At 40.2% G+C, this 27,734-nt stretch overlaps 1 protein-coding gene across 5 annotated transcripts in view; it reads right to left on the bottom strand.

Moving 5' to 3' along the window:
* mfsd8l1 (major facilitator superfamily domain containing 8-like 1) overlaps positions 1 to 27,734 on the bottom strand; it is a 103,351-nt gene that overhangs the window by 26,789 nt on the left and 48,828 nt on the right. For 2 of the 5 annotated variants that reach the window (XM_072255299.1, XM_072255301.1), the window contains 6 exons: positions 24,468 to 24,792; positions 9,562 to 9,635; positions 6,464 to 6,547; positions 6,232 to 6,361; positions 4,910 to 5,032; positions 4,238 to 4,491 (listed from right to left, as the gene is read on the bottom strand). In XM_072255299.1, coding sequence (XP_072111400.1) covers positions 4,250 to 4,491; positions 4,910 to 5,032; positions 6,232 to 6,361; positions 6,464 to 6,547; positions 9,562 to 9,635; positions 24,468 to 24,792 — 978 coding nt within the window. In that variant the 3' untranslated portion in view covers positions 4,238 to 4,249. Of the gene's footprint in view, positions 1 to 4,237; positions 4,492 to 4,909; positions 5,033 to 6,231; positions 6,362 to 6,463; positions 6,548 to 9,561; positions 9,636 to 24,467; positions 24,793 to 27,734 lie in introns of those variants that run through there. The other 3 variants (XM_072255304.1, XM_072255300.1, XM_072255303.1) reach the window with 2 other exon arrangements.

Raw genomic sequence — 27,734 nt, 5'->3', positions numbered from 1 at the left:
AGCCCTAACAAGCTAATTAAGGTCTGAGACCTTGGTAAAAGTTATCTGAGAGCTCAAATCTCTTGAGGTGCCCAAATATTTGCATGGTGCTCCTTTCCTTTCTTTCTCCACTCTAAAATTGAACGAACCTAATACACTAATCTTGCTTAAAATGTTGAAAAGAATGTTTCATCTTTAACTTTATGACTTCTGGAGCTCAGTTCATCTTCTACTCACTTAACTAATCACAGTAACAGAAATTTTGACCAGGGGTGCCCAAGCTTTTGCATGCCACTGTATATGAACAATTCTGGACACTCCCCTATCAGGCACAACATACTCTGCATTTCTTTATTGTCACAGAGTTGTACAGCATGGAACCTTCCCCCTCAGCCCATCACACCTACACTGACCATCATCCCCATCTATCCCATTGGCCAGCATATCCCTCTAGCCCTATTCAATTATCTTTCCACGAACTCCTCTAGACGTTTACTTCAAATATCAAGTACACTTTAAACCTCCTCCCTCTCACCTTAAACCTACCTCTTCTAATTATACACATCTTGACTATGGGAAACAGACAATGGTTGTCTACCCCATCTGTGCCTCTCACATTTTTACATTAGCTCTATCATATTAACCAACTTCACTACAGAGAAAACAGACCCAACCGATCAAAATGAGGTTAAATGAGGTTAAATATTTCGTGAAATTTGTTAACTCCCCTAACCAATCTCTCCCCTATTCAAGCCCTCCAATGCAGGTAACATCCTTGAGAACCTGCATTCTTTCTAGCTTAACCAGAAATGGGGGGGGTGTAAAGAGGAATCCAGTTACATGACAGATTTATGTTTGAATCTCATGGCGTACATTAAATCATTAGAGCATGTTTACAGTAGTGAGTGACAATATGATCACATCAACAATAACTATTCAGAATATTAATAGTGACAATTCTAATTTTTCTTTAATCTCACAAAGAAAAATCAAGTGTTCTAGCAGAAAGATAGAAATTCCCTGGATTAGTCTTCTGCTGTAGGTCCACTGTCACAGCATTCATGCAGCACGCACAACGCAGTCAGTACGATTAAATAGGTTTTCACCATGTAGCTCAAGCAAGCAACGACAGATGAGACAACCACAGCAGTGGATCAGCAGCAGGCCTTCTTAAATACTGTTCGACTGGAAGCAGCTGCTGCAACTTGTTGCAGTTAATAGTGATAGTAGCAAAAAATACGTGATATTCTGACAGTGTTGCAGAGAATATCTTTAATTTCGCCTAAAGCACATGTTCCACATGGTCGCATGATGTCATGTCCTTGTCAATGGAAAAAAAAAAGTCACTGCATGGGGTGTCTAAACTTTACAGGCATGCCTTTACCAATGGCAAAGACATAATCAAAACCTTTTAAATATGACATTTGATCCCCATGGGTGGTAAGGTGTAGAAACGTCTCTACCAAAGGAGGTGTGAGGCACGCCTTCCCTCTGCAGGTCACCCTTGGGCAAGGTCTAGAACCTGCTTAGCGCCCCCTCCCCACAATCAAGGTCATGTGAAGCCATGAGAGTAGGTGGTGGGTGGTCGTATAAGCAGCTGATGCATTGTCACAAGTCCTGGTTATGCAACCACTGATGTCAGCAGACAATCTCTGAAGGGTATTAATTATGGCTGAAGTTACCGGTCTTGTAAAAGCACTGCCTAAAAGACAACAATGGCACACCAATTTTATAGAAAAATTTGCCAAGAACAATCATAGTCATGGATAGAACATGATCACCTATGTGATATGACAAAGCACATAATGATGATGATGATGATGATGATTTGATACCCAAGTCCTTTGGGTAGTTGCCCTGATAATCTGAAACTCACTGATAGCTGGAAAATGTAGAGCCACGACAATGATGATAACAAAAAAAAATACACAGAATTTGGGTGAGGGGACAGAATCAGTTAAAGTACTATTACTTCACTAGTAACTCAAGTGCCACCTAGTGTTCCAACTGCCAAATCTGTTCTTGTACAGATATAAATGGAGTTATGGCATTAGTACATCACAGGCTTCAGGTGACATTGGCCTCTCAGCAGAGATCCAGGCTGCCTCCATCTCCCTCTGCTGAAGCCATCAGGTTTGTACTGTGCAGAAGTATTAAGAATAGCAAGTGCAAAGATGTCTATGCAGGTAAGCATGATCAGTAATGGACTTATCCATTCGTATGAATGGTAAAACAGAAAGTGCCACAACTGGGATACGGTGAAGATGGCCACTTGCAGTACTTGCTTTGTGTTAGGCAAAAGGAATGGAGAGGAGCAAGGGAAAACAGATTTTGCATGTAGAGTTCCAATGGATGTAATGTGGCTATCTAAATGAATCTTGCATGAGGATATCTACTGATGCATCAGACACATCATCTTTGTTTTTTTAAAATCATAAAAAATTGTGCCCCCCCCCCCCCCCGAGCAGTTCAATTTTCTGTATTGGGCAAAGCTGTACAACTATGGGCACAGGTAGAGATAGATGCAAACAGAAAGCACTTACAAGTTTGTCTGAAAGATGTAGCACATGATCAGCAAGCTGATGGCTTGCTCAGTGGCACACCTGTTTGTAAGATGCTTTTCACTTCAGTACTGAATCTGAGAGGTTTTTTTTCCAATAGTGTCATCAATCACATTTTAAATGGGCATCCGTCTATAAACACTAGCAAGTTTGTTTTGAGGTATGTAGAGATTAAATTGCACAAGATGTAAACATCATAGTACTTGCTCAAATTAAGTCCATTTCTGCACAAACATCTTGTCACTATGCAAGTACTATGCATTGATGACATCGTAGCCTTTTTGGTCAGTGAACACTTATAGTAGATCTTTGGATACCTTAATTGCCAAGTCCATGCAATCATTGAGGTCCTGCACTTGTACGAAGTCAGTCAAAACATTAATTCTACTGATTCTGAATGGGGTCATGGTATGTAAAGTTTCCCTGCATTCATTCAGTTATCTGTCTTAGGCCTTTGTGGGCTCCTGACTAAGATCATCGGCAAAGTCCTGGAAGAATCTAGAAGCAAAAAAATTATGGTGGCCTTAAACTTCTTGTGAGCCATGACTGCCATTCCACCTGATATTATATTTCTGCCAACATCTGATACAAGACACCTTATACATGAGTGTTCAGATATCTGAAAATGTTTATTCTCTGTGGACCTTGCAAGTTGATCTTTCCAACTGCAGGCCTCTAAATAAAATTTGTTACAGTTCCTGCTAATGCAGTATCTATTCCTGCACTGGAGCTTCTCACTGAAGAGTCAAACAAGCACAGGATTAGTATCACCAATTATAATCTGCCAGACCAGCATTTAAAATGTAGACAACTTTCAAAACTACCTTCAATATTGCCTCCAAACACCAATTCTAAGTAGTAATGTCAACAAGACCTTTCTTGAAGGGAAGAAAGTAGCTGCAAGTTAGCATTGTTTTTGACACATTTCCCTGTCAATTGTTCTCTCATATTGCTTTCACAAACTCCAGGAAGTCAAGGTAAACTTGTGAACTGAAGTGTGAGGGCACGTCCACACTACGCCGGATAATTTTGAAAACAAAGCTTTTTCTCTTCGTTTTGACCTTCTGTCCACACTGAAACGGCGTTTTCATCCCCCGAAAATGGAGATTTTCAGAAACTGTCTCCAGAGTGAATAAATCTGAAAACGCCTAATATCCGTTGTAGTGTGTACGGGGTAAACAGAGAGATTTAAAAACGCTGTCATGACAACACCACAACAACGCTTTTTCTGCTTCTGCTTGGTACTGCGCAAGCACTGCCGTACGGCTTGTTATAACGCACAGTCGGTGTGAATGGCGTGAAAGTTAAATTATAAAGTGAGCTTTTTTGACTATTTAAAAACGCTGTCATGATGTGCCGGAACAGATGGCAGCAGCGCAGCATTTCGTTGTTTTCTTGAACGCAACCCCCCCATATAACCTAACAATTTCAGAACAGACAGCAACAAGACTGAAGCCAGAAGAGTTACAAATGTACTCACCAAATACTTTGACCCATAGCTTACTGAATAAATAAGTATACTCACTTTGCCTCATTTACTGCCCTTGCTTGTATGAAGGTGGCTTACCTATCTACGCAAGTACTTCTCTGACAATAGATGTGTAACAGCCTAATGTAACATTGTATGGAAATACAAGATAACTCTGATGCAGACATGTTTTATACATATAACAAGATGCTTTATTAATGCAACAGAGTTAGTCAGTTTTTCAATGTTCGTCGTCAGCCGGGTCATACTGTCCGTGAACTCCCTGTCGGTTGCCTCCATACGCTCCAGTATTTGTGTTTTTTTGAGTTTTAAGTCCTCCTGCGCGAGAGCCAAGAGAAATTCCTTTGAAGTTTTTCAACTCTGTAACTGGACAAACGCGCACCAAGTATACCGATTCCTCTTCGCTTGTTTTCTGTGTGTCCTGCGCATGCCCAGTAGGAGGAGATTCACCCAAATATCCGCCTATTGTGGACGGAGATATTTTGAAAAACGCTTAGTGTGGACGCCTGTTGTTTTTACCCGAAACCGGCGTTTTCAAAATTACCCGGCGTAGTGTAGACGTAGCCTGAATTGCAGTGCAAAGTGTAAAGGCTTTTTAAACATTGTTTTAATTTACCAATGAATATACTGAAACTGCCAGCCTGCTTCTACTATAGAGGTTGGTCACACACATCTTAATGTGCCTCACTTATGAGTCACCAAGTTAAAACACTCAATTTCAATAGTACAACCACTCTTTTATCCTCGTACTGGTCCATATTGTATTCAAGTTCATCCTGATGCTAAAATTCATTTCTCTAGCCTCCTTACAATATAAACGCATTGTGAAAAGTTGTGTAGATGTGGAGAATGAGAAAAAGAGAAACCACAGTCAACTCACCTTGTGTTTTCTCTGCAGTAACTTTTGAAAACAATGATACTTGAGATACAGCAACAAAAGGCAACCCCAGAATTTGCAGAAACACACCTACCACGAACTCAGATAACAAAATGGCAAAACTTCCTATTAAAAAAAAGATTCCCTTGATTAAAAATCAATTTATTGGAAAGATAAACCTGTGGGTAATTGGACTAAATAACATTGTTACTTATTTGTATTTGATATGCAAAATAAACACTATGGAAGAAACTGATACTGTGATACATAACCCTGATAGTAAAACTATTGGTTGAAAGAGAGGTTGCTAGAAGTGAAGTGGCAAGAATGCCTATCAGGTGTGGAGATTTTGTTACTTCCATAACAGAGACCCACCTCCATGGCTATTATAGGCAGAAAAGTCATGATTTACACCTTTATATCATCAAGAGATGGTATACTTATAAAATTGTTTCATTATTGTGATACCAAGATTTAGCACCAAAGTAGATACTAGAAATAAATGACATCAAATTAAAGCAAAATAGGGATTTATCTCTTGTATACAGTACAGTGCAAAAGTCTTAAGCACATGTAAAGAAATTTTATAAAGCAAAGATGCTTTCGGATGTAATGAAATGAATAGCTTCCAAGTATGACAAAATTACCACAAAGAGCAGTAAACAAAAGAAAATTAAATCAAAACAAGATTTGGTGTGACCCCCCCCCCCCCACCTTTACCTTTAAAACTGCGTCAATTCTCTTGGATACACTGTTGTGCAGTTTTATAAGAAAATCAGTTGAGAGATTCTTCCAAGCATCTTGGAGAACTTGCCACAGTTCTTCTGCAGATGCTGGCTGCCTCATTTCCTTCTTTCTCTCCAGGTAACCCCAGACAGCCTCGGTGATGGTGAGATCAGGGCTCTGTGGGGGCCATACTATCTGAATCCATATAAAAAAATCTATGGTGCCCAAGTCTTTTGCACAGTACTGTTAGTGCATATGCAATACCACAGATATACCACTGTGTCTCTTTTTGCAACCTAACTTATCAGCAATAGGTGGCACTTATTTCATCTTCTCTGAATTAACTTAAGTGTTAAGAGATTTGTAAAACTAATTAATTGGTATGTAATTACCACAATTTGCAAATGTCAGTACAATAGCTTCTGAATGTCACTAAGACATGTTTATCCTACTTTAGAGAAAGGAATGGGCAAGTATATCATCACACATCAAAAATTATTTTGCATCAGAAATAATAGCTTGTTGAAGAAATGCCAATCCTTGAAAACCCAAGTGAAAACTGCATAAGAAAACAGGCACAAATACAACAAAATTATTACCTTTTGGGTTTGCCAAGAAGATTAACAACCAAATACAAGAAATGTTGCATAAGATAAGACCCACTGCCAAGATTACTCGATCTGCAAATTTAGTGCTTAGCCACCTCACAATAAAAAATCCAATTATTACCTATAAAACAGAAAATTAGGTCATCCCAAATCTGTGTCTGAATACCTACTGATTACCTAATGTTAAATCCACAATATAATATTAAAATGCATTTTAACTTACCTCTACACCACACATACAATACATCAAACTGTTTTCTAATTCTCCAAAGCTGAAATATTTCTGGGTAATTGGGGTAACCATTGTCTAGGAAGAAAAAAGATCATACAGTGTTAACTAAATGATGTATCAAACATTTTTATTTCACCAAAATTGTTAGCTATTCACAAAATGCTGGAGGAACTCAGCAGGTCAGGCAGCATCTATGGAAATAAACAGTCAATGTTTCCGGCCAAGACCCTTCTTTAGGACTGGAAAGGGGAAGATGCCAGAATAAAAAGGTGGGAGGGGAATGGGAAGGAGGATAGCTAGAAAATGATAGGTGAAGTTAAGTGGGTAGGAAAGGTAAAGAGCTGTTAGAAAGGAATCTGATAGCAGAGGAGAGTAGACTAAGGGGCAGGGCACTTAAGAGAAGGTGATAGGCAGGTGAGAAGAGGTAAGAAGGCAGGGTGGGGAAAAGAAGAGGGGAGAGGGACAGGATTATTTTTAAAAACAAGGAGAAATTGATATTCATGCTATCAGGTTGAAGGCTATCCGATGGAATATAAAGGTCATGCTCTTCCATCCTGAGAGTGGCCACATTGTGGCACAAGAGGAAGCCAAGGACGGACATGTCGGAACAGGAATCGGAATTAAGATGTTTGGCCACTGGGAAGTTCCGCTTTTGGTGGATGGAGCACAGGTGTTCCCTCAGTTTACAATGGGTCTCACCAATGTAGAAGAGACTGCATCGGGAGCACCGGGCTGAACAGAAGGGTTTCAAAAAACTACACAGAAATCTGAAGCAATATTAATGAAGCTGCTACCACTGTAGTATAATTGCCAATTACTAACTGTAATGTACATACGCATTGTAATAATTACATTAAAGTGTTCTGGATTGCTTTGCTATGAATTATTTGACACTCAGTACAAAGTTCAGACGTTATTAAGAAATACCGGTCTAAAACCACAGCAAATTAAATCAATTAAATGCAGTAGGCAGTAGCATTCTAACCAGAATGATAAAGCAATAACAAAATACCAGAGATTTATTTTGAAACTGGGAAGGGCAAAGTTGGGTGGAGGGGCAAGAATGGGAAGTTATTTTGTAAAGAGTTTGAGATTTTGTGGGCATAAGGTTACTCATAGATAAATCTCAAAAAAAGTTTGATTTTCTTCGTCTATAAGACATATTGACTTTATTTATTGAAAAAAAATCTCTAGTTTCCTAATAGGTTACCATGAAGGAAACAGAACACAACTGGATAAAAATGGGACTTAATAGGATGCTGGCTTTGAAAAGTACAAACCACATGACCATTACAGAGTAATTATACTTCATACTTGCAGGATAAAAAGAATACTTCCAATTCAAAAGTTATTTCTTTTTAGTGGTTGAGAAGAAAAGCATTTATTGCTATTCGTATGTGCCTTGCAGAAAGCACTCAATTGCCTTCTTCATCTTCTGTAGCATATGCGATGAAGGGACATCTCTATTAAAAATGCATACAAGACTTCCAGTCTTTTTAACCAATGATGAAAAACAGAGCTACATATTTCGAGGTCACGAAGGCATGCAGCTTGAAAGGCTTTTTAGCAGATGTTGCAATGCACTCTAATGCTTCACTGATATTAGTTTTACTTGGCTAGACAATTTAAGAACATTCCATCACACAGAATATATCCCTTGTAGATGGTATAATAGCTTGGGTTGTCAGAAATTGACACCCAATCACAACAGAAAATCTAGCCTCAAACATCTTCATTTAGCTTTGGTATTCATATAGCTGTTCATATTGAGTTTCTGATCTAGTACATTACTACAGGTCGACCTTCACTAATCCATCTACCTGTAATCCGGTTCCTTCGATAATCCAGCACTGATTATGCTTAATGTGATCCTTCTGTAATTCGACACTTTCACTAATCTGGCACTCCTCAGGTCCTAATGGTGCCGGATTAGTGAAGGTCAACCTGTATTAAGATATTGATAGAGGACTCAGCATCTCAGTTTTATTATATCTGCTATTGTTCCTCATTTAACTTTACTCATTTCTTATTGAATGCATTTGGTTTTCAGGTTTGACAAAATCGATAGTGTGAAGGAGATAGCACTCTACATGGTGGATTGTCAGAGAACACAATTTTTCTATTGCTGAGTACCCACTGTCTTGTACTTTTGAACAGTTGAATTGATCTAATTTCATTCCATTAATCATAATGATAACATCATACACCAATAGAGAATGTGATCAGTATGAAGGTGAGACTTCATTTCTACTCATACTCATTGGTAGCTCTCTATCAAAATTCACTTGCAAGCCAAATGCAGAAATGGTGATAGGTGAAAGTGACATTAAATGAGATGTGTAATTCTGTGACTATGACTATACCCAGTTTGAATGAACTATGGAAACACACATCTGGTTTCAGCACAACTCCCACAAATGCCGATGAGCAGGTTTCTGCCAGATTCATCGTTGATTTGTGATACAAACGCCTGAAAGCACGTACCTCCAGGCTCAATGACAGTTATAAAGGAGAACTATTAAACAGCACCCTCGTACAATAAATTGGACTTTAACCTCACAATCTACCCTGTTATGATCTTACACCTTATTGTTTACCTGCACTGCACTTTTTTCTTGTAGCTGTTGCATCTTATTCTGCTTCATTATTGTTCTACCTTGGTCTACCTCATGCACTATGAAATGATTTGATCTGTATAAAGTATGCAAGACAAGCTTTTCACTGAATCTCAATACATTTGACAATAATAAATTCCAATTATATTTCGGTTTCGTACCTATTGTTTTATAGTAACTTTGAGCTACATCAGGGACGTTTTTGCTATGAATCTCAAGTTAATCACAAATAAATTGATGAGCACATCAGATTAAATTCCCTATAAGTACATTAGAAAACCAGACAGGTTTATAAACTAGTATAAGCATGAGTCACAATCACAAAGCTAGGTTTTCATTCCAGAGTTTTGAAAATAGCAGCCACAACTTCAGTTTTACATTTACACCTTTGGATTACAAGTCCAGTACCCTAACTGTTATGCTATCATACTCCTGTCTACATTTGACTTTTGATTCTACTGGAATATTGAATACCTCTAAAGCAGTTTGATTGAAGAGAGTAATGAATTGTGCTGTAAGAACAACCACCACTTCCTCGCGTAGATATTCTGAAATTTAAAAAGACAGAATAACTATTACATTTAACAGAATTGAAAATTTCAATGATAAGATTTCTGTTTTTTTTTTATTTTCATCACCTGAAATGAAGTTTACAGTTTAAGGCAGTCTTGTTATAATGACCTAGGTAAGTAACTATAATGCATTATGTGGATACTACATGCTATAACCACTCTATGCTAGTAGGACCAATGAAACAGGCTACTTTGCCCTAGTTGGCAGCATGCTTTTTGAATGCAGCACACTCATGCAGCCAGACAGCATTTCATTAAGTGCCCTGTAAATAATGGAAAGACTAAGTTGCAGCTGATAAGAGAATTTCTCATCATCTTATCTTGTAACCATAGCACAAGTGGCTGAGCCACTTGAGATACGTGTCCATGGTGACCCCAGAATTTTAAGGTTTGTGGGGCAGAGGGTTGTGGTTTTGGGAAGCCAGAGTGCTCAGTGATGATATTACTTAGGATAAGTGGCTAGAGTCTTTCATAACAGAAATAGTCATTGTATGATACTTTAGTGTCTAGCCATTGGCTACTTTATTTCTGATGGCTGTGAATGAAATTAGATATTATGGAATAATAATTAAACATATCCATTCCGCCCACACTGGATTGAAAGGCTATTGAAGAAACAGCTGAAACTTGAGTTTACTGACCAAATGAACTCATGATATGTTGGAGACAGAATGATTGGCTTCCAATAACCATTAGAAATAATACTCCTTTGTGAATGATACGGCTTCAAGCATTGAAGGTTTTATTTCCCCTTTGATGCCCATTGACTTCAGTTTCACTAAGGGTCCTCAACACCACACTCAGTCAAATTCTGTTTTGATATCAAGAGCAGCCACTTCATCTTTGGAAATTGATTCCTTGTTGAGCCAAGGTCATGCTGAGATTTTAAGCAGAGTGATCGTCACAAAATCCAAACTAGGCATTCAGAACTGGGTTATTGGTGAGTAACTGTTGCTTAATAGGATTGTCAATACTTTCCATAAATTTGCTGATGGTTGAAAGTAGACTGCTTGGGAAGTAATAAGGCAAATTCAGTATGTTTTAATTTTTCTGAACAAAATATTCATGAACAATTTTTCATATTGTTAGCTGCTGCAGGGGGAAACAGCAATGGTAAACCAGTTTGCCTAGTTCCATGGCTAGTTCCACAGCGCAGGGCTTCAGTACTGAGTGGAGTGTTATCTGCTTCTATAGTTTTACTATTTTTATGCTCTGAAATGTACAATTAAAAGTGGATAGTCCAATCACAAACAAAAGAAAAGTCTCCAGATGCTGGAAATCCAAGCAACACACAAAATGCTGGAGGAACTCAGCAGGGCAGGCAGCATCAATGCAAAAGAGTAAACCTCCAGTAATGATGAAGACTCTCAGCCCAAAACTTCAACTGTTTACTCTTTTCCACAGATGGGGATCTCTTCAGAAAGCAAAATTGGCACTTCTGTTTATAAATAGTTGTGAATGCTTCAGATTTCTTTGACATTCATTTGCTGAGACTCACCCATTGCTGGCTAGCAAGGAAACTAACTCATGTTCAGGAACAGCAATAGCTATAGCCTAATTACCTAATAAGTCACTGTCACTAAGAGACAGCAATCTTAGCTTTGACCAGCAACCAATTGGGAGATTGGAAGTTTTGAGAGGAGGGGATTTCAATCAGGTCCACTGCCCAAGTATAAAAGGCAGCAGCGGATTGCTACAGCTACAAAGTCCTTTGACCAGTAACCAATCAGTGGATTGATTAGCAAGAGCAAATTAAAGGAAGGCAGAGGCAAGCAAAACAGCCATTGTCTGAACGTACATGGTCAGAGAGGTGATCAGGAAGCTTTAGCTCTTCGAGGCTTCAGTCAGAGAAAGCAAAAAAGAAAAGCTGCAGGATGAGTTTTGTCCCTCCTCCCTCCTTTACACTTCCTCATTTAGCACAGTAGAGATGCCAGGCAAATTAGCTGAATGCTCCTCTTGCAGGATGTGGGAGAAAAGGAGACCAGCAGTGTCCCTGACAACCACAACTGCGAGAAGTGCATCCAGCTGCAGCTTCTAACAATCTGCGTTAAGCAGCTAGAGCTGGAATTGGATGAACTCCGGATCATTTAGGAGGCTGAGGGGGTGATAGATAGGACATACAGAGAGGTAGTTAACCCAAGGGGCAAGACACAAGAAACTGGCTGACAGTCAGGAAGAGGAAAAGGGTTAAGGAGCCATCCCCCTCATCAACAGGTATATCACTTTGGATACTGTCAGGTCGGCGGGGGGGGGGGAAGTGGGTAGAGAATGACCTAACAGAGGAGTCTTCCGACTTTCACAGTGGTCAGGTCTCTAGTCTTTGGCACCAAGTCTCTCTCTATAACTCAGAAGAGAAGTGAGAGGGAGAAGAGATATATAGTGGTGAAAAGGGATTTGTTAGTTAGGAGAACGGATAGGAGGCTCTGTGGGTGAGAACGAGATTCCCGAATGGTATGTTGCCTTTAAGGTGCCAGGATCTGACGTACGTAGGACGAGTGACAAGGTTCTGCATACAGATTTCAGGAAGTTAGGTGTTAAGTTAAGGGGCAGGATCTCGAAGTTTGTGATCTCAGGATTGCTACCTATGCTTGGTGCTAGTGAGGCTAGAACTAGGAAGGTTATACAGTTTACTATGTGGCTAAGGAGTTGGTGTAGGAGAGACAACATAAAATTTTTTGGATCATTGGGCTCTCTTCCAGGGAAGGTGGGACTTGTACAGAAGGGACGGTTTGCACATGAACTGGCCTTCATAGAGTGGATGTAGAGAGGATGTTTCCTTTGGTGGGAGAGTCCAAGACCAGAAGACACTGTCTCAGAATGGAGAAGCGCCGTTTTAGAATGGAGATGAGGAAGAATTTCTTTAATGAGATAGCAGTGAATATGTGAAATTCTTTCCCACAGGCAGCTGTGAAGGCCAAGTCTTTATGTTTACTTAAGACAGAAGTTGTAAGATTCTTGATTCGTCAGGGCATGCAGAGTACTGAGAGAAGGCAAGAGATTGGGGCCGAGAAGAAAATTGGATCAGCCATGATGAAACAGCAGAGCAGACTCAATGGGCAAAATGGCCTAATTCTGCTCCTATATCTTGTGGTCTTATGGTCTTAAGACATCTGATTAGCAAAATTAGGGTACATTGTATCCATTTGAAGTAATAATTTTAAGGAAAAATATGATCAAAACTGAAATACATATTCACACTGGAACCGGGGGTGGTGATAGATAGGAGCTACAGGGAGCTTGGCACCCCTTAAACTGCAGGAGGCAGGTACCTGGGTGACTGTCAGGAGACAGAATGTAAATGAGCAGCCAGATAGTGGAATCAAAGGTTATGGGGATAAGGCAGGAACTGGATACTGATAGTGGATGATCAGCCAGGATCACAGTGAATGGCAGTGCTGGCTCGAAGGGCCGAATGGCCTACTCCTGCACCTATTGTCTATTGTTTCCCTTAATAATAAGTATATCACTTTGCATACTGTTGAGGGGAACAAACTACCGGGGGCAGCCGCAGTGACTGGGTCTCTGGCACCAACTCTAGCAGTGTGGGACAGAACAGAAGGGAGGAGAAGAGGATTACAGTAATGATAGAGGGTTCTATAGTTAGTGAAATAGACATGAAATTCTGTGGACATGAAAGAGACAGCTGGATGGTATGTTGCCTTGCAGGTGCGAGTCGGGGATGAATCAGATTGGGTCCACGGCATAAGTGGGAGGGTGAGCAGTCAGAAGCCTTGGTGCATATTAGCACCAATGACATGGATAGGAAAAGGGAGGAGGTCCGAAGAAAGAATTTAGGAAGCTAGGTAGAAAGCTGAAAACAGGACCTCCAGGGTAGTATGGTCATGCACTTTGGTGGAAAGAACAAAAGCGTAGATTCTTTTCTAAACGGGCAGAATATTAAAAACTCTGCGATGCAGAGGGCTTTGGGAGTCTCCTGGTAGGATTCCCTAAAGGTTAACTTGTAGGTTGGGTCGGTGGTGAGGAAGGCAAATGCAAATGAATTCATTTCGAATAGACTTGAATATTGGGAGCAATTTTGGGCCCCCTTATCTAACAAAAGGATGTACTGACGTTGGAGAGGGTTCAGAGGAGGTACAAGAGAATGATTCTGGGAATTAAAGGGTTATGATATGAGGAGCGTTTGATGGCTCTGGGCCTGTACTCACTGGAATTTATAAGAATGAGAAGGGATCTCACAGAAAACAATGGAGTATTTAAAGGCCTAGATAAGAGTGGATATGAAGAGGGTGTTACCTATACCGGGGAAGTTGAGGACCAGAGGGTACAGCATCAGAATAGAGGGCCATCCACTTAAAACATACGAGGAGGAATTTCTTTAGGCAGAGAGTAATGAATCTGTGGAATTTATTGCCACAGCTGGCTGTGGAGGTCAGCTCATTGAGTGTACTTAAGGTGAAGTTTGACAGGTTCTTGATTAGTCAGAACATGAAAGGTTACAGGGAGAAGGCAAGAGAATAGGATTGAGAAGGAAAATGGATCTGCCTTGAAGAAATGGCAGAGCAGACACAATGGGCCAATTGGCCAAATCCTGCTCCTATATTTTATGGCCTTATGGTCTTTATCGTTTAATAAAATAAACTATGTGGATCAAGAGTAAATTACAAAGTGACTGGCAACTTTCTATTATGGAAAAGTTACAATAAAAATAGCTTGCTGCAAATGATCGTTATGCATAATAGGCAAATATGTATGTTGGAAGGAACTTTTGTCCACAAGGTGGCACATTGAGACTGTCAAAACTGATCTACCAAGAAACCGAAATAATAAACATCAAGAATAAAACCAATTAACAGTTTTGCACATTGAAGTCTACAGGCTTTCATGGAAATACAAAATGCCATGGAAAAACTTTTATCATATTTATTCCTTTACAAGGCTTGCATCAACAGCTTCTTCTGCATTCTCAGTATTGCTAGCAAAATCATCTTTTTGTGTAGTGACAAGCCAGCAAAAAATGTTTTATATTGTTCATCTTTAACCCAAGATAAATGTGTTTTCAAACAGCTAAATCATTTCTTCCTGGGCAATGAAAATTCATACTAAACTCTTATTCCCTTAAAATGAAGTGAACTGAGGTTATGTGATCTGCCCTTCACTGCTTGTAACAACTTAATAGTAGTTATGCGAAGTACTTTTAAAGTACCAATATTGCTAGGCCCTGCAAAGAACTTGCATCACAAGCAACTAATCACACAAACTCTAAATTTCAACAGCAAAAATACTCTGAAAATTATAGAATACCTTAGGAGATGAGGCACCAGCAGATAAAGAAAAAAAGTTTCAAAACATTACCTCTGTTTCTTTATTGCAGAAACTGCATATACAAAAATTTACTGCTCCAAATTTCAAACACTGACTAAAATAATGCAAAAGATTGAGAGCTGAATGAAATAGTCTCTAAAATACACATTTTTAAAAAGATTGCATTATGCTTTGTTTAAGTTCCTCAATTTCCTATGGTAAAATATGTGTTTTATGGTTGTAATTGCATCAGCATTAAGGAAGCACTTCTCAATCCCACTAAAATGAAAGGAACATAAAGAAAATTGTGAGACCCTAGAGCTTTGAAACATGAAATCAAAAAAAGATTTCCCTTTCTTAACTTGCTTGATCCTGATTAATTCAACACAGCTAAATACAGGTTTCCCCCACCATCCGAAGGTAGAGCGTTCCTATGAAACGCTAAACCGAAATGTCATAAAGCGAAGAAGCAATTACCATTTATTTATATGGGAAAATTTTCTGAGCATTCGCAGACCCAAAAATAACCTACCAAATCATGCCAAATAACACATAAAACTAACAGTAACATATAGTAAAAGCAGGAATGATATGATAAATACACAGGCTATATAAAGTAGAAATACTTTTCCACAATCATTACTGCACTGTTCTCCGTAGTGAAAATCTCACGCAAGCGCCGTCAGCAGAAAATCTCACGCAAGCGCTGTTGGCAAAAACACGGCGCAAGCACTCTCCAGTAACCTTTAAGCTATGAAGCTGCCAAATCATACCAAATAACACGTAAAAATACACAGCCTATATAAAGTAGAAATAATGTATGTACAGTGTAGTATCATTTACCGGAATTGGTTCAGTGCCGAGCACACGGATGATGGTGTGTTACGCTGAGTCATCGCAGGTTGGCTGGTGCAGGCTGCTGAGCGATACATTGCCGCAAAGCACGCAGGGGTCCAGCGGTAGCCGGGACGCACACAGCACATCTTTAAGAGAAAAGCCGAAATAAACACGCTAATTAATTAGGTGCCGCCCGACACGTAATTGTCGGCCCAGATCAGTGCCGATTTCCGACTGTGTCATCTCTGATCTGGGCCGACAATTACATGTTGGGCGGCACCTAATTAATTAGCATGTTTATTTTGGCTTTTTTCTTAAAGATGGGCTGTGTGCCTCCTGGCTACTGCTGCATTCTCCGCGAATCGGTACAGTATCTGTCCACGGCCTGGGTGTTGGGGTGGGACACTGGGGTGTCATCTCGTCGTCTGTTTCCATTAGGGCAGGCAGCTCATCTTCTCCTATGACTGCCCATCTCGATGTCGAAGGTCGAGGTTCATCGTCTGCTGTGGCTGATGTGGAAGGCTTGCTTGACTGCTGAGCCTCGCGCATTTTTCTATCATACAGTTCTTTGTAAGGACTCAAACCATCTTGCAAATATCCCCTAAACCTACGTACCCTTTCAAAATTAAAGTCGGACTTTATCATTGCAGCGAAAATCTCACATAGTTGCTTCACTTTCGCTACTGCATTCGGTTTCGATTGTTATCCTTTCCTCTTCCAATTGCATCAGCTCTTCATTAATCAGTTCTTGGTCATGGGATGCCAAAACCTCTTTGACATCATCTTCGTCAGCGTCCACAAGCCAAACTCACTTTGTCCTTACTTCGTTCACCACGATCAAAACGCTTAATTATGTCTAGTTTTACGCTAAGTCTAACACCCTTACGAGCTCTTTCAGGCTTTTCCAATACCATAGAACTCATCTTGCAAATGACTGCTCACAGGCATGTGTTTAAGCAATGCCGGAGAGAATGCAGTTCCGATTCCGGGGAGAGGGGCTGCTCGGGGCGTGCACTGCCTTTTATCGCGCGCTGATTTTTTCGCATGCTGAATTTTTTTTGTAACAGTGAAAACACCTTCTGAAAATGAAAACAGGGTACTAACGTAGGTCTTTCATAACAGTGAGGTTTTGTAAAGCGAACGTTCGAAAAGCAGGGGACACCTGTACACAAGTTCACACAAGAGAAAATCTACAGATGCTGGAAATCCAAGCAATGCACACAAAATGCTGGAGGAACTCAGCAGGCCAGGCAGCATCTATGGAAAAGAGTAAACAGTCAACACTTTAGGCTGAGGCCCTTCACCAGGACTGGAGAAAAAAAAAGATGAGTAGAGTTGAAAGCTGGGAGGAAGGGGAGGGAGAAACAAAAGGTGATAGGTGAAACCAGGAGGGGAGGAAGGGTGAAGTAAAGAACTGGGAAGTTGATTTGTGAAAGAGATACAGGGCTGAAGAAGGGGGTATTTAATAGAAGAGAACAGAAGGCCATTGGAGAATACAGTAGATGACCCCAAGAAAAAAGGGGGAGGAGCACCAGAGGCAGGTGGTGGGCAGGTAAGGAGATAAGATGAGAGAGGGAAATGGGAATAGGGAATGGTGAAGGGGGTGGGGAAGGGGGCATCACCAGAAGTTTGAGAAATCAATGTCATGCCATCAGGTTGAAGGCTACCTAGGCGGAATACAAGGTGTTGCCCCTCTAACCTGAGTGTGACCTCATTGTGACAGCAATGGATTGATATGTCGGAATGGGAATGGGAAGTGGAACAAGTGCTACAGCTGCCCCTAAACCTCTTCCCTCACAACCATTCAGGGCCCACAAACAGTCCTTCCAGGTGTGGTGACATTTCACCTGTGAATTTGTTGGGATCATCTACTATATCTGATGCTCTGGTGTGGCCTCCTACATATCACTGAGACCCAACATAGATAAGGAGACCGCTTTGCTGAACACCTATGCTCTGTCCGCCAGATGAAGCAGGATTTCCTAGTCGCCCCCCATTTTAATTCCACTTTCCATTCCCATATGAGGCCACACTCAGGTTGGAAATCCAAATCTGAGCAATACAGATCACTAAGAGATTTTGGAAAATCTTTAAAATTCAAAACCTCCTTTTCTAATTTTTGTTGTAATCTATGGTCCACATCCCAGCTACTGTTTGGAGGCCTGCATATAACTGCCATCAGGGTCCTTTCACCCTTGCAGTTTCTTAACTCAACCCACAAGGATTCAACATCTTCTGATCCTAAGTAACATCTTTCCAAAGACTTGATGCCATTCTTTACCAGCAGAGCCACACCACCCCCTCTTGTCCACCTTCCTATTCCTCCAATGCAATGCATAACCTTGGACATTCAGCTCCCAACTACAACCATACTTCAGTCACAATTCAGTGATGACCACACCATCATACCCAACAATTTATAAAAGTGCAACAAGATCAACCACCTTATTTATTATACTCTGTGCATTGAGATATAACACTTTGAGTCTGTATTTGCTACTCCTCTTGATTCTGCATCCCTAATGCACTGATACTCACCGATTACAATTTTGTCCCATCATTTGCCTGCCCTTCCTGACAGTCTGACTGCACGCCATCTTTGCTTTTTTAACCATCTGTCCTATCCTCAATCCCTTCACTCTGTTTCCCACCACCCATCCCCCTGCCAAATTAGTTCAAAGTTTCCCCAACAGCTTTAACAAACTTGCCCATGAGAATATTGGTCCCCGTCAGGTTCAGGTGCAACCTGTCACTTTTGTGCAGGTCATACCTCCCTCAGAAGAGATTCCAATAATCCAAGAACCTGAAGCCCTGCCCCCTGCATCAGCTTCTCAGCCACACATTTATCGGCCAAATCACCTTGTTTCTACCCTCACTGGTGCATGGCACAGGTAGCAATCCAAAAATTACTACCCTGGAGGTCCAGGGAGGTCTAGGCAGTTTTCTGCCTAACTTTCTAAATTCCCTCTTCAGAATCTGTTTTCTTATGTCATTGGTACCAATATGTACCAAGACATCTGGCTGCTCCATTTCCCCCTCCAAAATGCTGTGGACGCGATCCGAAATGTCCCTGACTCTGGGAGACAATGTACTATTTGGGTATCCTGTTCACGTCCACAGACTCTCCTGTCTGTTCCTCTAACTACTGAGTCCCCTATCATTACTGCTCCCCTCTTCTCCCTCTTCCCCTTGTGCATCATGGACTCATGCTCAGTGCCAGTAACCTGATCTCTGTGGCATTCCCCTGGGAGGTCATCCCCCACAACAGTATACTTATTATTGAGGGGAATACACAAAATGCCTGTTCACCTTCCCATTCCTTCTCCTGACAGTCACCCAGCTACCCACCTCCTACAACTAATTCCCTGTAACTCTTATGCATGATCTCCTCTCTCTCCCCTGTACAAACCAAAGGTCATCCAGCTGCTGCCCAGACCCCTAACAAGGTCTTTGAAGAGCTACCGCTGGATGCACTTCACGCAGATGTAGTTCTCTGGGAGACTATGGGTCTCCCATGACCCCATCATCTGGAATGAAGAACACACAACAGCCATTTAAACTACACTAAGTGCCCCTGACAGAATAATAAAAAGGGAAACTTAACAGAAACTTACTGAAAATTTAATATCAGAGTACATACATGTCACCACATATACACCTGAGATTGTTTTCCTGCTGGCATACTTAGCAAATCTATAGAACAGTAACTGTAAACATCAGGAACTGTTAACTGTAAACAAACTGCAAATGCAGATATAAATAAATAGCAATAAATAAGCATGAGATAACAATAGAAGAGTCCTTAAATGAGTGTAGCTATCTCTTTTTGTTCAAGAGCCTGATGGTTGAAAGGTAGTAACTGTTCTTGAACCTGATGCTACAAGTCCTGAGGCACCTGTACCTTCTATCCAATGACAGCAGTGAGAAAAGAGCATGGCCTGGGTAGTGAGGATCTTTGATGATTGATGCTGCTTTTCTACAGCAATGTTTCCAGTAGATGTGCTTAATAGTTGGGAGAATTTTTGACCAGTAATGTACTGGGCCAATTCCCCTTCCTTTTGTAGGATTTTCTGCTCAAAGGCATTAGTGTTCCCATATCAGGCCATAATGCAACCAGTCGGCACATTTTCCACGACAGATCTATAGAAGTTTGCCAAGGTTTTCAATGACATGCCGAACTTCCACAGACTCCTGAGGAAGTAGAGGCACTGCTGTATTTTCTTTGCAATAATATTTATATCATGGGACCAGGACAGGTCCTCTGAGATAGTGACACTCAGGAATTTAAAGTTACTGACCCTCTCTACCTCTGATCTTCCAATGATTTCAAGCTCATGGACCTCTGGTTTCCCTCTCCTGAAGTCTAAAATCAGTTCCTTGGTCTTGCTGACATTGATTGAGAGTTTGCTGTTATTACACCACTCAGCCAAGTTTTCAATCTCACTCCTATATGCTGATTCATTACTCCCTTTGATACAGCCCACAACAGTGGTGTCATCAGCAAACTTGTTTATCGTGTTGAAGCTGTATTTAGCTACACAGTCACAAGCGTAGAGTAGAGCTAGGGGCCAAGTACACATCCCCCACCCCATACTTTCCACCAATCGCCTTAAAATCATGCCCTCTTATATTAGCCATTTCTGTTCTGGGAAAGAGCTGCTCACTGCCCGCTAAAGGACAAGCGATTTTTAAAAATGTATGCAAAATGTATTTAGTGGTATACCTAAACCCACAAAAAAATTAAGCATTTTCCACTGGAATTAAGAGATATTTTGCCGATTTCTCATGGTCTTGGTGCTCATTAGAAGGTAAACTCCTGACTTTTTGTAGGCGTTTTATTTTGCATTGTTATTTCTCGAGCATAAAGTTCCTATCTCACTCCATCCCACACCTCCCTTCCACTCCCCCGACTACATCACAACTAAATTTTACCAAAGCAATTTTCCTTCAAATCTGTGACATTTAAAAGGGTAGTATTCAAACTACATGGTCAAGGCTGTTTTGTCTGTAATGCACAGTCACAGTTGCTCACAGTCTCAGAATCACTCCAGGCTGCTGCTACTAATCTGTCATAGTTTGTTGCTATATGCTGCTCACTGCTGTTCAAGGGAAATCACACAGACTCTGCACTCAAGAAGATCTTTCCTTCAGCTGTAAGGACTTGACAGAATAGTGATAAGGATTTAAGTTAATTGCAGTCTTCCTCAAAATGAAGTTACTCACAGAGTGTATTCATGTAGTTTTAGTCCTTACAGAGACATCTCCAAGAACCTCTAGCTAGCAGTGCTTGTCCACAGACCTGGAAGGTCTCCAAACCCACCTTGCACAACACTCAAGTCTCCTGAGATGGAAGAATGCTTTCAGGGTTCAGAAGACCTGGCACCTTTACGAGTTGTCTACAAGGTCCCTCTAGGTCTGGATCTTTACTAGGTTCTTCTGAATATTACTGGATTTCGTTGCTTCAGGTGTGATAGAATCAGAGGGACAAGAGGGGGAGGTGTTGCATTGCTTATCGGAGAAAATATTACAGCAGTGCTCTGGCAGGATAGATTAGAGGGCTTGTCTAGGGAGGCTATTTGGGTGGAATTGAGGAATGGGAAAGGTGTAGTAACATTTATAGGTGTGTATTATAGACCACCTAATGGGGAGCGAGAATTGGAGGAGCAAATATGTAAGGAGATAGCAGATATCTGTAGTAAGCACAAGGTTGTGATTGTAGGAGATTTTAATTTTCCACACATAGACTGGGAAGCCCATACTGTAAAAGGGCTGGATGGTTTGGAGTTTGTAAAATGTGTGCAGGATAGTTTTTTTGCAGCAATACATAGAGGTACCAACTAGAGAAGGGGCAGTGTTGGATCTCCTGTTAGGGAATGAGATAGGTCAAGTGACAGAGGTATGTGTTGGGGAGTACTTCAGGTCCAGTGATCACAATGCCTTTAGTTTCAATATAATTATGGAGAAGGATAGGTCTGGATCCAGGGTTGAGATTTTTGATTGGAGAAAGGCTAACTTTGAGGAGATACAAAAGGATTTAGAAGGAGTGGATTGGGACAATTTGTTTTATGGGAAGGATGTCATAGAGAAATGGAGGTCATTTAAAGGTAAGACTTTGAGGGTACAGAATCTTTATGCTCCGGTTAGGTTGAAAGGAAAGGCTAAAAGTTTGAGAGAGCCATGGTTTTCAAGGGATATTGGAAACTTGGTTCAGAAAAAGAGAGATATCTACAATAAATATAGGCAGCACGGAGTAAATGAGGTGCTCGAGGAATATGAAGAATGTAAAAAGAATCTTAAGAAAGAAATTAGAAAAGTTAAAAGAAGATACAAGGTTGCTTTGGCAAGTAAGGTGAAAATAAATTCAAAGGGTTTCTACAGTTATATTAATAGCAAAAGCACAGTGAGGGATAAAATTGGTCCCTTAGAGAATCAGAGTGGATAGCTATGTGTGGAACCAAAAGAGATGGAGGAGATTTTGAACAATTCTTTTCTTCGGTATTCACTAAGGAGAAGGATATTGAATTGTGTAAGGGAAACAGGTAGGGAAGTTATGGAAACTATGATGATTAAAGAAGAGGAAGTATTGGCACTTTTAAGGAATATAAAAGTGGATAAGTCTCCGGGTCCTGACAGGATATTCCCTAGGACCTTGAAGGAAGTTAATGTAGAAATAGCAGGGACTCTGACAGAAATATTTCAAATGTCATTAGAAACGGGGATGGTGCCAGAGGATTGGCGTATTGCTCATGTTGTTCCATTGTTTAAAAAAGGGTTCTAAGAGTCAACCTAGCAATTATCGGCCTGTGAGTTTGACGTCAGTGGTGGGTAAATTGATGGAAAGTATTCTTAGAGATGGTATATATAATTATCTGGATAGACCGGGTCTGATTAGGAACAGTCAACATGGATTTGTGCGTGGAAGGTCATGTTTGACAAATCTTATTGAATTTTCTGAAGAGGTTACTGGGAAAGTTGACGAGGGTAAAGCGGTGGATGTTGTCTATATGGACTTCAGTAAGGCCTTTGACAAGGTTCCACACGGAAGGTTAGTTAGGAAGGTTCAATCGTTAGGTATTAATATTGAAGTAGTAAAATGGATTCAACAGTGGCTGGATGGGACACGCCAGAGAGTAGTGGTGGATAAATGTTTGTCAGATTGGAGGCCGGTGTCTAGTGGCATGCCTCAGGGATCTGTACTGGGTCCAATGTTGTTTCTCATATACATTAATGATCTGGATGATGGGGTGGTAAATTGGATTAGTAAGTATTCAGATGATAATACGATAGGTGGCATTGTGGATAATGAAGTAGGTTTTCAAAGCTTGCAGAGAGATTTAGGCCAGTTAGAAGAGTGGGCTGAAAGATAGCAGATGGAGTTTAATGCTGATAAGCGTGAGGTGCTACATTTTGGTAGGACTAATCAAAATAGAACACACATGGTAAATGGTAGGGCATTGAAGAATGCAGTTGAACAGAGGGATCTAGGAATAATGGTGCACAGTTCGTTGAAGGTGGAACCTCATGTGGATACGGTGGTGAAGAAAGCTTTTGGTATGCTGGCCTTTATAAATCAGAGCATTGAGTATAGTAGTTGGGATGTAATGTTAAAATTGTACAAGGGATTGGTACGGCCAGATTTGGAGTATTGTGTACAGTTTTGGTCACCGAATTATAAGAAAGATGTCAACAAAATAGAGAGAGTACAGAGAAGCTTTATTAGAATGTTACCTGGGTTTCAGCACCTGAGTTACAGAGAAAGGTTGAACAAGTTGGGTCTTTATTCTTTGGAGCATAGAAGGTTGAGGGGGGACTTGACAGAGGTATTAAATTATGAGGGAGATAGATAGAGTTGACGTGGATAGGCTTTTTCCATTGAGAGTAGGGGAGATTCAAACAAGAGGACATGAGTTGAGAGTTAGAGGGCAAAAGTTTAGGGGTAATACAAGGGGGAACTTATTTACTCAGAGAGTGGCAGCTGTGTGGAACGAGTTTCCAGTAGAAGTGGTACATGGCAGGTTCGATATTGTCATTTAAAGTAAAATTGGATAGCTATATGGACAGGAAAGGAATGGAGGGTTATGGGCTGAGTGCAGGTCGGAGGGACTAGGTGAGAGTAAGCGTTCGGCACGGACTAGAAGGGCCGAGATGGCCTGTTTCTGTGGTTATATGAATGACATAAGCATTGTTCCATCCAACTTTTATCATTGTGACATTCATTCACTGTGTGGCAATGCTCCCCTGCAGCTGTATATGGTAAATCTGTTTAACAGCAAGCCATTTAAATTGGTTCTACTATGCTAAATAACAGCAGCTATACGAACTTATAAAAATTCAAAAGAATAGCATTGTGTTGAAACTGAAACAACCAAGTTTTAAATAGGAAAACCAAAATTCGGTACACATTGCAACTAAAGATCATTTTCTTGAATTTTTATAAACAGCACCAGAATGACCCATAATGTAGTCTTAACACCTTGGAAAAGTCTCAACATGAATAAGGAATCAGAGAGAAAATTTGATTCAAATAATTTTTGAACCTTAATGGATAATAAATAAATGTAGATAATGCACAACACATGCAATTTAGAAATCAACTGTATTTTATAACCATATTTTGTCAAATATCAATAAAATGTCGTGTTTATGTATAATGGGGTAAACAGACACCAATGGATTGTTTTGTATAGATTAAAAAAATATTGTACCTACCTTTAATGACACTAAAATTGTGAAATGGATTATTATTTGCTTTATAATCTTCAATGTGGCCATTAGGAATATAGCGATATTCATCTGCTGTGTTACTTTCAACATCTATTTCATTTGCTGGCAAAACATATGTTTCATCTTCATTAGTAGCACCACACCAGTTGCTATCTGCTATTGTATGATTCACATCACCAATCAATGGTTCCTGCTCCTCTTCAGTTGAAACAATTGTTCTTTTAAAGTTGTGCTTGGGGACTAATGGAAGGTCATAATACATAAAGATAATAACCACTTGAAGAATAGTCCACATGAAACACATGAAAAGCTGTAATAAAATGAAAAAAGTTTGTGTTGGCAACTTCTGCGTATGAATAACCTAAAGAGAGAAATACAAATAGGTCCAGGAATCACAATGCAAAACTAAGTTAAATTGGTTGTCTCTGATGCAGTCAGCATCCCAAAGTTGTGTTGTCTGTTAACTAATATGATTTCTGGTTGTTGTATCTCAGTGGGAAGCCAATACAGTACTTGAGGGCAGCAGGGTGACACCACAGCTAGTGCTGCTCCTTCACTGTATCAGCAACCTCAGTTGCCGTCTGTGGGAGTATGCATATTCTCTCTCTGACCGTGTGGATTTTCCCCAGGTGCTTTGCTGAAGCCAACAATGGACTGAAGTACTTCCTTCTGCTTATAACAAGTTCATAACAGCATTACTTTAAATTTGCCTCCACAACCAAATTCAAAACTAAACCTTAATGCAGCTACAACAAATGGCATATTTCACTCAGTATCCTTTTCCTGAAGCAAAGACACCATATACAGTCAGCCCTCCTTATGTACTAGGGATTGGTTCCAGGACCCCTCGCGGATATCAAAAAACACGGAGGCTCAATTCCCTTATTCAACCTGTTTCAATGTATGGACCTTAGGACTCAGCGGAACTCCGGACCTTATTTAACCTGTGTCAGTGCAGTGGGCATTAGGACCTGGTGGCGGAGCTCTGAATCCGCAGTGTTTCTGTTCACAAAAATAATCACGTTTGCGATTTAAAATAAAGTGGAAATAATAAAGTGATTGGAAAGAGGTGAAAGGCCATCGGTCATTGGAAAAGCGTTAGGCTACAGTCGGTCAACGATCGGAACAAATTTAAGGGTTAAAATTAGAACGGCCCTGCCCGATTAGAGCTACAATTATTACTAAGCAACGCAGTGGTTTAATTATTGGGTTTTGGGTTTTTGATCCTCCACATCAACCCAGCAGGGATGGACAGCGCGCTCGGGAACGCTCTGTCGCTGGATCGAACTCGAGCCCGGCACTGAAACATACATTTCTTAAGTATTTTATATGCATTGGAAGGTAAAATATATACTATATACCAAGACAAACGTTTGACTAACTGATGCTAAATAATACTGGATGTACCTGTTCCGACTTACTTAGTAAGAGAACTTCCGGTTTTTTACCATCCCAATCCACGATAACCTACGCACATCCTCCTGTATACTTTAAATCATTTCTAGATTACTTATAATACCTAATACAATGTAAATGCTATGTAAAATAGTTGTTATACTGCATTGTTCAGGGAATAACGACAAGAAAAAAAAAGTCTGTACATGCTCGAACAGCAAGTGCCGGAAGAACACTTCAGGGTTTTCTCCATTCGCGGTTGGTTAAATTCGCACATGCGGAACTCACGGATAAGGAGGTCCGACTGTACTATTCAAACAAAAAATTCTAATGGGAAAATTGCAACATAATCATCCTATAATGGTGTGGTTTCTGCTGAGAGCCCTTCACTGCTTCTTCATCTATCTTACAACATCAATTTTCCAGCGTTGCTGTTTGACATGTCCACTCATTCTGCAAGTAATGCAGTATTCCAAAGGTATTGCTTCAAATGCAACAACGTCGGAGATAAGTTTTTTAATTGCAAAGTCATCAAGAAGTACTTCTGTACTTGGCACGAACTATCCCATAAACATTAATTTAAAAAACTGAGTAGCAAACAATTATTTAATTGTAACAACATCATGTGGAAATCAGTGGCAACTAATCTAAATAAAAGTTGATGAATTATTTCAATATCACTCATGGATGAGGGAGATTAGGTAAAATACAGGGTTATTCCTGCTTTTAAATAGCTCAAGATAGGGTATCAGTGTAGGAAATATAGAGGAGGTTTGACATAAAAGCAGAGCAGTGGAAAGGAATTAGCAGTAAACAATATTTTACTAATAAACTACAAAATAACAAGCCATGAAAGGCTACAAAAAAAAACTTAACACGACAAGACAACAAGGTAACTGGAGGCTAGGAGCAACCGGTTGAGGTTGGCTGATTTGATGAGTTGACAAAGGACTGTGGATGACAGCTGGGTTTAAATAGGCTGCAGGTGATTAAGTTGGAAATGAGTTAATAAGTACCACTCTCGAAGTGAGCTTATTAAGTATAAAAGGGCACAGGCCATGGTGAGGAAAGTGGTGAAGGTTGCAAAAGAGGTTTTACCAGTGGTCATATTGTGATAATTTTTGGAAGGGATATGAAACTTGGAGATGCAGGGGAATGATTAAGAAAATATAGGGAGAATTTGTAAGGATAACAACATTCCTTACTGTCTAGGTCATTTGCTGCAATTCATAATCAAAATAACTTAAGTGAAGAGGTCAAACAATGTAGGGATAAGGTTCTAAGTGAATATCTTGATGTGTTGGAAGCCTGCTGTTGCAACAATAATATTACTAATGTAGAATTTTCTTTGTGTGAATTTAAGAAGGCTATTATTAATGCAGGTCAGATGTCACCAGGAAAAGATTATATATGTTATTGTATGATTAAACACATGACTGATAACTCTCGAGATAATAGAATTTTTTGAAGCATATTTGAAAGTTAGGCCTTCTTCCTTCCTCGTGGAAAATGGCAATAGTGCCTATTCTAAGACCTGGGAATCCTTCTAGCTATAGGCCTATATCATTATGAACTAATTTATGTAAATTTATAGAACATATGGTAAGAGCATTCAAATTACATGTTAGAAAAGAGAGATGACAAAGCATTTTATCAGAGTGGTTTTCGGAAGGGGAGAATGACATTCAATTCAGTTTTATGTTTGTAAGATATTAGGAAAGCACAGGTAAATAACGAAGTTGAAACAGCAGTATTTTTTGATACTGAAAAAGATATGATATGTTATGGAAAGAAGGACTTTTGATTAAATTATGGAAATTAGGAGTGGCGGACAGAGCCAGAGAAAGCAGGATCTCC

This window comes from Mobula birostris, chromosome 4 (genome assembly GCF_030028105.1).
Source record: "Mobula birostris isolate sMobBir1 chromosome 4, sMobBir1.hap1, whole genome shotgun sequence".
NCBI lineage: Eukaryota > Metazoa > Chordata > Chondrichthyes > Myliobatiformes > Myliobatidae > Mobula > Mobula birostris.
Note: the sequence above shows the minus strand (reverse complement) of the source record. Positions and strands in the feature narration are given on the sequence as shown.